The following is a 10,433-nucleotide window of genomic DNA, read 5'->3' as shown; positions in this document are numbered from 1 at the left end:
TAACAAAATGTTTACTAGATAAAATGTGTATTTGCATAGGATGTGTTAGAAATTGCTTGCATATGTGTATTTAGACAGGATGGATTAGCAATAGCTTGCATTATGTTTTTAGAACTCTTTTCCATTCTGTTATGGATTAGCAACTGCTTGCTGATGTGTAGTTTAGATAAGATGTGTTATAACTGCTTGCTAAAGGTTGAGACAGTGTCTCTGTATGACAGTTAAAACTGTTTGCATAGGATGTGGTAAGAATGGCTTGCATAGAAAAAACACTGGAAACTGTAGGTTGCTTAGAAGTACTCACACCAGTTGAATACATGCGTCATGGCAAGGCCCAAATTAAAAGAAATGTGTCATCAGTATGAAGCATATAAATGTGATGTGTCAATGAAATACGGAATCGAATCGGATCTGAGTAGAAAAGGACAGTGTGTTCAGTATTGAGTTGTCAGTTGGATTATACCGTCTCTCTATCTCTCTCTAGCTTTTTGCAGCATAGGCTATTGAACTCTTTTTTTTTTTACTTGGATACTTGACTTAGAAGCTTACCTCATTCAAAGAGTCTGCAGTACAGACTTAGATCCAAAATAATCTAAATTATGCAGGATGAACATTCAGTATTCCCCTTGCAGCAGCCTGTCAGCTGTCTAGTGGTTGGAGAGGTGGAAGGCATGTCCCACAGTGAATTCCACAGCACACACTGAGGGTATAAATAACCCACCAGTTGGAGCATGGTTGAGGGGTTGGGACAGCTGAGGAAATCCACCAACCTCTGTGTTCACTTCTCTTGGGCTAATAAGGGCTTAACTGTGCCCCTGAATCGTTTCCTGGCTGGACAGTCAGCGAGCCCAAGCTTTAGTCTTCTAATGTGGGCAGTCCCCACAGTAGACTCACAGAGAACCACAGAAGACCCCTCAATCCCTATAGCACCTCTCAGCCTGCTTCCTCCTGGCCTGGAACAATGGCTCTGCCTATAGACCCCACAGAGGAGCCAAGGATGTACCAACAGACCCTGTTGCAGGATGGCCTATACAACCTACTGGAGAATGACAAGTTAGTGGACTGTGTCTTGAGGATCAAAGACAAGGAGTACCCTTGTCACCGTCTGGTCCTTTGTGCCTGCAGCTCCTACTTCCGTGCTTTCTTCCTGTCTGACGTGGAGGAGAGCAAGAAACAAGAGATTGTTATGGATGACGTGGAGCCTGGTGTCATGGGGTTGATCCTGAATTACCTGTACACCTCCATCATTAATGTCAATGAGCAGAATGTCCAAGAAATCTTCTCTGTGGCCAACCTACTACAGATCCCCTCCATCTTCACAGTGTGTGTGTCTTTCCTCCAGAAGCGTCTGAGCCTTAGTAACTGCTTGGCCATCTTTAGACTGGGTCTAATGCTGGACTGCCCTCGTCTGGCAATCTCTGCTCGCAACTATGCTTGCGAACGCTTTCAGCTCATTTCACGAGACGTGGACTTTCTTCAGCTGGGTGCTAGTGAACTGGCAGCCATTTTGACATCAGATACACTGGATGTGGAGACAGAAGAGAATGTATACGAAGCCTTGATGAGGTGGGTGGCTGAAGATGAAAAGAATAGGTTGAAAGACCTTCCAGGACTACTGGACTGTGTGCGTTTGTGTCTGGTCACTCCAGAGTACTTTACAGAGACAGTAGAAAAGAATGGATGGATCAGCTCTGACTCTGGGATCCAAAAGAAGATTCAGCTTGTCAGGGACGCCCGTGCAGGAAATCTGCCAGAGACCAAGAAAATGAAACTGAAGAAATCCGAAGAAGAGGATAATGCTGGAGAAGGGAAAGAGGGAGTAAAGGGAGAAGAGCAAGAGGATGAAACGGATGAGGATTTACTTCCAGGCATCCTAAATGATAACCTGCGGTTTGGCATGTTTCTTAGGAACCTGGTGTTCATGATCAGTGAGACAGGTGCCATGGCCTATGACCCTACAGGAAATGACTGCTATGTGGCGTCACTATCCACGCAGGTCCCTAAAAATCATACCAGCTTGGTCACCAAGGAAAACCAGATTTTTGTAGCAGGAGGACTGTTCTTTGATGATGAAAATAAGGAGAACCCACTTAGCTCCTATTTCTTACAGGTATGCATCCTCAAAGCTATGAGTTATATTATACAGTTTTCTGTTGTCTTGTAAAGGTTCTCTCTTTTTCTAGGCATGTATAAACATTTTAAGAATGAAGAGAAAATACCTGTATATTTTGTGAATGCTTGTGTTTAATTATTGCATTTACACCAAGTAAAAGATACAATAAAATGTTAATCATCAACATATATCTGACCTGCTGATGTTCCAGTATGACCCTGTTGGTGCTGATTGGCTGGGTATGCCCCCAATTCCCGCTCAACGATTTCTGTTTGGGCTGGCTGAAGCAGAGAACTCCATCTTTGTCGTCGGAGGGAAAGAACTAAAAGAGAAGGATGAAACTCTGGACTCTGTCCTGGTTTACGACAGACAGTAAGTTCACTGGTTTTGTTTGTACAATGTTTATTTTAATTTGTACAAAAATTGTGAACAGGTTGACCTAATAACCACAACTATGCCCCTTGATCTAATGGAAGGAAGAGGGGTGAGCTAAACAGTGTATTAATACTAGCCAAACATGCTGGAATTGCAGTTATTTGACAATAAAGGTTAAATCAGAGCAAGAAAGGACTAAGTTAAGTTAAATGAAAATTATATTTAATAACATTGCAAATTTAATTAAATTAAATTACAAGGCCAACTTGTTACAGCATCAAGGTTTCAAATCTTACCTACCCTACTATGATAGCAAGTAAATGTAGGCCATGCAGTGGAGAAGAAGCATTTTAGTTTAATCACTAACCTGGAAAAATAAACTTAAAGTATGTTTTTAGAGCCCGAATACTGTATATACTGAAGAGATTTTATTCCAATAAAATGTGACAGGTGCTAGTATTTTAGTCTGCATATTATTCATGGTAATTCTTCAGGTTTTTACAGATCATTGCAAATTGTAAGCTTTCAAATTATGTTTCATACATAGAAATCTGATATTTGAGGGAGATATGGTTATTTGAATGTGGTACGTCTTAAATCAACTCCCCCTTGAAAGATACTGAACTTTTTCAATCCAAATTACAGCCTCTTACTTTGATATTACGGTAATACACTCTCACTGGAGCGGTTCGCAACCGAATGCGAAGCGGCTGGGATGCGAATCAGCACCTCCAAATCTGAGGCCATGGTTGTTGACCGGAAAAGGGTGGAGTGCAATCTCCGGGTCGCGGAGGAGATCTTGACCCAAGCGGAGGAGTTCAAGTATCTCGGGGTCTTGTTCACGAGTGAGGGAAGAATGGAGTGCGAGATCGACAGGCGGATCGGTGCGGCATCTGCAGTGATGCAGGCTCTGCATTGGTCCGAAGGAGCTGAGTCGAAAGGCGAAGCTCTCTATTTACCAGTCGATCTACGTTCCTACCCTCACCTATGGTCACGAACTGTGGGTAGTGACCGAAAGTACGCAATCGCGAATACAAGCGGCCAAAACGAGCTTTCTCCGCAGGGTGTCCGGGCTCTCCCTTAGAGATAGGGTGAGAAGCTCGGTCATCCGGGAGGGGCTCAGAGTAGAACCGCTGCTCCTCCGCGTCGAGAGGAGCCAGCTGAGGTGACTCGGGCATCTGATCAGGATGCCTCCTGGACGCCTCCCTGGTGAGGTGTTCTGGGCACGTCCCACTGGGAAGAGGCCCCGGGGAAGACCCAGGACACGCTGGAGGGACTATGTCTCTCGGCTGGCCTGGGAACGCCTCGGGGTCCCCCAGGAAGAGCTGGAGGAAGTGGCCGGAGAGAGGAAAGTCTGGGCCTCCCTGCTTAGGTTGCTGCCCCCGTGACCCGACCCCCGGACAAGCGGCAGATAACGAACAAACTTGATATTAAAACACACAAACACTATCAAACCATATGTGTAGTTTATGTCAGAATCCAAGTGTGGACCCAAAAGCAGCCTCCAAAAATAAGTGTCTTAACTCCTGTTATTGGCAGTAGAAATTATATTCAAAAAGCAGATAGTCAAAAAGCAAAACCAAGGAACTCTAACCCTGTTGCATGTGAGAGAAAAACTAAGCACAAAACTAAGAATCCAAGCCACTTAAAAAGCACAGAACAAACAAGGCACAGGTGAAAACAATGTCATAATGAGACCAGATTAACAGAACCAAAAACAAGAAAACACAGCGAGGGCCTCTGGTGGCCAACAAAGGGTCACAACCCTGACAGCATATGTCTTGAGCTGCACCAAACTTGATGGGGGTTAACCCAAAAAAATCAGGGTTAACACAGAGTTCAAACCACAACCCTGGGTTGACTGACTTAGTTATCCTTAAACCCACTTTCTGAAGCACCTCCGACATTTCTCGATACGTGGTTGGACGATTGATAATTGGTCCCCCCTGGCTAGTTACCAAAACTTCCCGAGATACCACAATTGGATTTTTAAGCCAGAATGTTTTGATCTAGGTGTGCATCTACATATTAAAGTACAATGATGTGACAGAAAGTTTTTTTTATTTCTATTATATCTACATTTCAGTAAAATTCCTGAAGTGTCGAGAGCTAGCCAGTCAACGATGACGATAGGCTACTCCAAGATAAGTCATAAGACTCATTTGAGTCTGTTCTATTTCCATTGTCGAATATCTTACCAGAAGCAATATATTTGTTACGTGTCTATTAATATTTTGGATTTCTCCATCAGGGGGAACCTTATTGTTATTTTTAGTATTCCTATTATTATTCTTATCTCCTTAAAGTGCCCAATCCCTCAAGTTCTCCTGGTATAAAGTTTTCAGCTACGAGTAACTTCCACACCGCAAATGGGACACATTCGCCCATACATGGCGCTATAGGCCATGCCCCAAAGTTGTATTAGAGAGATATATGTATATGTTCACAGTGTCTCAATATTTGTGCCTATAATATTATTGCAATTTTGACTGATGATTTCTCAAACCTAACAGGCTTCCAGATGACATCACTCTGAAGTACTGTGCAAAATGTCACCTTGATATATGAACTTGGGCCAAATTAGGCCCTAGTAATGCTAGCCATCTCTTTTTTATGCAAAAACAGAACCTCAACATAAACAGCAGTGGCCGTAGCTCAATCAGTAGTGATGGCAATTTATAACTCAAGGGTAGGAGGATAAAATCCAGGATTTGTGTAACTATTACTTTGGTTTCTGTTGAAAAGACCAGTTTTTAGGATTCCTTCGTCAGTGGGGTTTAATCCTAGCCTGGCTCTGCCCTCCTACGTACTTTCGCTCAATTTTCATTTTGCTTCTGTATTAGGTCTGGGATTTCGGCATATTAGTCGGATTTTTCAAATAAACTATTTACCGGTCCAATCAGCGAACAGAGGGAGTGGCTGAGAACGATGACGTTGATGTCGTGAGCTAGTTTGAGTTGTATTTCAGAGAAAGATGCAAGCGAAGCCATTCGGTCCATTGTGGCAACGCTGCCGAATATCCAAAAGTTAAAGCCGGAGAAAGAACAGTCTTTGCTGAGTTTTTTTGGTGTCCATGATGTTGTGGCTCTCCTCCTCACGGGGTTCTGGAAAAGTTTGATTTTCCAGCTAGCTCCGTTAGTGCTGAAGGAGTTGGCTAGCGATTGGTTATGGCAGATCCAGAATGGCTCTGGGCAGATCCAATAGTTTTAAACTTCAACAGAGTACCCGCCTTCAAGGAAGTTAACGCTTGTCAACGGAGCGATCCCCGACTCTGTACCATTGAAATGTACAAGAGTCTGGTTAGGACCAGGATGGTTTAACCCTAACCCTAGTTTGTCCATTTAAAAATAATTTAATCTGTCATTGCTGATTGCAGCTATATTTAGTTTGGTATTTGGAAATAATTAGCATCTGCCACAGTAGCAACCTCACAGTAAACAAACACCACACGTCTTTGTTTATGGGTTGGCTTGACTGAAACTAAGTAACAGTACTGTAACTAACGAACCTAAAGATGAGAATCAATCTGAACCCTGATCATGCCCCAAAACCAAAGAAGAAAACAAGCCTACGTTGTAAGAAAGTATTCAGTTATCCTACAAATGTTGTTTATGATAGTGTCTCCAAAACTCTAACTTTCATAATATGACACAAAAAAAGGTTATGCATCAAAGTGCGTAAGACATTTTTGGACCTTTTGTACCAGCATGTGTCACATTGTCTGATGGTGACGTGAAGGCCTGAACCCTATCTTTATCTAGTTAAGATATTGCCAAAGCTCAGTGCATTGGATATGTAAAGTAGAGGATTTTATTTAAAATAAATCTCAAGGGAAAAGCTAGATGGCACATGTTGGAGACCTTGTGTTTCCTGTGTTTCCTGAGCGGTTAGGGAATCGGGCTACCAATCAGAAGGTTGCAGGTTCGATTCCCAGCAGTGCGATATGACGTTGTGTCCCTGGGCAAGGCACTTCACCCTACTTGCCTCGGGGGATGTCCTTGTACTTAATGTTAGTCGCTCTGGATAAGAGCAACTGCTAAATGTAAATGACAGTGTCATTATTACAGTGGTCAAAACGTTTCCTCTGTCTCACAATCATGAGCATATATTATGCTACAATACCTTATAGTATATGTTCAGCATTAGTACATTTCTTTCTCCCAAAGGTCCTTCAAATGGGGAGAGTCGGACTCCCTGCCCTACCCAGTTTATGGGCATGCAACTGTATCGCATAACAATATCATCTATGTGATTGGAGGAAAAACAGACAGCAAGTGAGTTTAACGTCATGCAATGTGTTTTTAACATTTCTATCTCATGCTTTTGAATTTTCATTCCAGGATAGAATTAAAACATTTTATTTATTACAGAAACAAGTTTTGTCTTATAGTTTCAGTTAAAATCTACGCTAATACCATGACTCTTATGTTCTTTGCGAAGGAAATGCCTGAGAACAGTGTGTGCATATGATGCCAAACGGTTTGAGTGGACGGAGCTTGCACCGATGAAGCTGGCCCGCTCCCTCTTTGGGGCAACTTTCCACCAGGACAAGATTTATGTGGCAACAGGTGTCACCAACACAGGACTTACAGACACAATCGAAGTCTATGACATTGCTTCCAATAAGTGAGTTTTGACAGCCATTTAGGTAGCCAAACTGACAAATCTATAATACATATGAGAGTTATATATAGCATGTGTGTGTGTTTGTGTTTCACAGGTGGTCAGATTTTGTGCCCTTCCCCCAGGAGAGGAGTTCTCTAAACTTGGTGTCTGTGGCCGGGACACTTTATGCTGTGGGTGGTTTTGCAATGTTGCCTGTTGAAAATAGTGAAGAGTTCCTCCCTAATGAGATGACTGATATATGGAGGTGAGAAACACATTAAGCATAAAATGTTCTACTTCATAAACTGATCTGTCTATGAACTGGAGAAAGAAGAGATTAATACAAAATATATTAAAGATAGGGACAACATAAGAAACTACAGTATGTATAACTTTACATTTACATTTATTCTAGTGATATCAGTTAAACACGTTATTAACAGAATTTGTTTCACATGCTGTTGCAACAACTAGTAACATTAGAAAAACTACAACACTACACCGGATCTAGCTAGACCGGAAACAAAAAAACAGGCACGCCGCACACACTTGTTTGCGAGCCAGCCAAAGAGTAGTTGGCTAACATTACGTTTTGAGTGGATAGCGAGCGTGAGACGCCAAAATGGATGCCAATAAGATTCTGAATGGAAAGTTTACTTTTAAAAAGTTGCCAAACGGTTCTATTGACAAGACCAAGAGTGAGAACAAGTGATCTGTGTGTTTTGTCGTTGTGAACCGAGCTATCATTGCAGTCTGAAATACCACTTGATGGCTGAGCACACAGCTGATACAAATTCTCTGTTTGTGTGAAAAAGTATTTTTTTCACCCTTTTATTGATGGACAGTGTTACATTGTGTGAGAGATTATTTGCTCGAAGTGTGAAGACTGCTCCAAGTGAAAATGTTAGTGTGAAATTGAACACTACAGTATGCCAACGTTGTTTTCAATAAAAAAACATTTGCACAAAGCAAGCAGATCCACTTTTCCATGTTGATAAGAGAATTAAAATGAGAAAAAATAATCAAGGGACATTTAGAATAGATAAAAATGTGAGATTAATTGCGATTAATTGCGAGTTAACTATGATATTAATGCGATTAATTGCAATTAAATATTTTAATCGTTTGACAGCACTGATTTATTCATTTAGAAGATACTTAAATCCAAGTGACGTATAGGAACATCATAATAATAGTAATGCATTTGTTAAGCAGTGCAACAATAACATAATCTCAGCAACATTATTTCTGAATTCTTCTGACATGACAGTGCAACCATAGCAATATCATATCTCAAGTGCAGCATTGTAAAATGCTTTTACTAATACAGTACAAAAATGTTGTATACAAATGTATATATCAAACCAAATGTTACAAATTTATGAAGCCTTCTCAACCAAAGCATAGGACAGTTGAGGGGCCAAGTAGGAATGAAATCAATTTTTAACTCACACAACAAATAAAAGATTTGATCCATACTGCATTGACCCACACTGCATGTCCTATGAGGGGTTGAGTGGGAATTCCAATACATTTTATACCTTAAATGTGACACTGACATGTCTTCCTCCACACAACAGGTATGATGAGGGCGAGAGGAAGTGGAATGGTATCCTGAGAGAGATCCAGTACGCTTCAGGTGCCACCATCCTGGGAGTCCGTCTCAACACCCTGCGTCTGACCAAGATAGGATCCTCTCTTTCAACTGGCTTATCACCTGCCTAGAATATTGAAATAGAGGGACTTAGAGACACAGATACTAGTATCTGTGCCTTAATGCTGGGTGATAACATGTAATGTGAAAACTACAAACTGGACTGTTTCAGTGCCAGAGTTTCATCTACTGTATTATTGGCAGATACATTAATCTGATGTTCATTTATGTGACTGGAAGTGACATTTGTGACAACCTTTCATTTGTTGCTTGATTTTGCATTCATTACAGATGTGAAGCAGGCTTTTTATATTTGTTTGCATTTCTCATGAATTAAATTGGATGTTCTTATATTTCACCATCAATGACCATACAGAGCACAAAACAAATTAAAGTGAGGCATACAATATTGCAGGTCATAGGTGTGACCCTTTGTTCTAAAATGTCTTTACCTTTGAGGTGAGTACTAGATACGACATACACTAAGCAGTCAGCTGATATTGTCTGCATATTACTAAAATGATCCAGGAAAATTAAGCAAAGTCCCTTTCATTACACATGGCAACATGGGATGAATTTAAAGTATTTGAAACACTTTCCCATCAACATTGTTTTTCATAAAGAACTAGTACAAGCCTAGATGGAATAATATATATTTATTGTTTGATAATGAAATGATTCCATTATGCTCTCCTGTGTTACAGACAAAAAACACGAATCAATACAGAAAATACAGCTAATGTTATTAGCACCTCTAGACACTATTGTCCTTGTATTGTATTAATTTAGCATTCTGCTGACATAGTTTACTACCTCTTACACATGGTACATGTACACCAAAGCTAACTAAGACTTTGAACTAGATTCAAAGACACAGATGCCAAGTGCTAAACAAAAACATGGAGTTGCTCCACTGAAGTAGTGTAGTTCTAGACAAAGCCTAATCTTTGTTTGAGAAATTAGGCCAAAGGGTTTATTTTGTAAAGTAGAGGATCAATCAATGACAAACATATATCATCAGAGTTGGGTCAGCAGGGGACACATAGAATATGAAAACCTTTGTTCAAGTACTGTGAGAAAACACTTTTTTGATTATCATATATTATGGTTTCTATAATTGCCACGCATTTTCCATGCCCCAAATTGGAAAGTCAACATTGACAATATGTTTGTAAGAGGAACTAACCCACCTTCATACTGCATGTGCAACATTTCTGGTAACATCTCTTTCTGAACAATCTGAACAGTTTTCACTCAACAAACTTAAAAGTATAAAAAGGGAATGCTTTTCCACACCAAAAACAACATTCACTCAATTTCATTCCATTTCTCTTCATCTCTCTAAAATCCTACGATACATTTGTTTAGGTACCACAGAGTACGGAAACACCATGGTAAGTTCATAAATACACTCAGTAAGGGCCAAGAGATTTGCCTCAGCTAGTACAATCCTTTGGATGGCAACCTCATACTAAGAAAGTGACCATTGATTGCTTTACAGACAACATGTAAAAACATCATTCTAGAAACTAAGAAACTTTACATATACTTAATTTCCCTTACATTTCATTATTCTCTTTGCCATTTATAAATGCATAATTCGTTTTATTATCTTCCTTCATGATAGTAAAGCTTTTTACTAATCTGGCAACCAGCAAGTTCTTCACAACCTCTGATACAACATAT

At 40.5% G+C, this 10,433-nt stretch overlaps 1 protein-coding gene across 1 annotated transcript; it reads left to right on the top strand.

Annotated features, from left to right (window-relative positions):
* The first annotated feature begins 822 nt into the window (after positions 1-822).
* On the top strand, positions 823-9,158 carry klhl40b (kelch-like family member 40b). Its single transcript, XM_067251431.1, has 6 exons — positions 823-2,110; positions 2,325-2,485; positions 6,655-6,762; positions 6,929-7,114; positions 7,209-7,358; positions 8,674-9,158. Exons 1-6 carry the CDS (start codon positions 962-964, stop codon positions 8,816-8,818), a joined length of 1,899 nt encoding a protein of 632 aa, XP_067107532.1. The 5' UTR covers positions 823-961; the 3' UTR covers positions 8,819-9,158.
* The last annotated feature ends 1,275 nt before the right edge of the window (positions 9,159-10,433 follow it).

This window comes from Osmerus mordax, chromosome 15, assembly GCF_038355195.1.
Source record: "Osmerus mordax isolate fOsmMor3 chromosome 15, fOsmMor3.pri, whole genome shotgun sequence".
In the NCBI taxonomy this organism is placed as follows: Eukaryota; Metazoa; Chordata; class Actinopteri; order Osmeriformes; family Osmeridae; genus Osmerus; species Osmerus mordax.
The sequence above is the reverse complement of the archived record's forward strand: the minus strand, read 5'-3'. Positions and strand labels throughout refer to the sequence as shown.

What these genes read in the sequence shown, in the direction of transcription:
- klhl40b (XM_067251431.1), top strand. Translation starts at nt 962, where the DNA reads ATGGCTCTGCCTATAGACCCCACAGAGGAGCCAAGGATGTACCAACAG. An exon ending in TTAGCTCCTATTTCTTACAG is followed by an intron (nt 2,111 to 2,324) that starts GTATGCATCCTC and finishes CTGATGTTCCAG; the next exon opens with TATGACCCTGTTGGTGCTGA. An exon ending in GGAGGAAAAACAGACAGCAA is followed by an intron (nt 6,763 to 6,928) that starts GTGAGTTTAACG and finishes TTCTTTGCGAAG; the next exon opens with GAAATGCCTGAGAACAGTGT.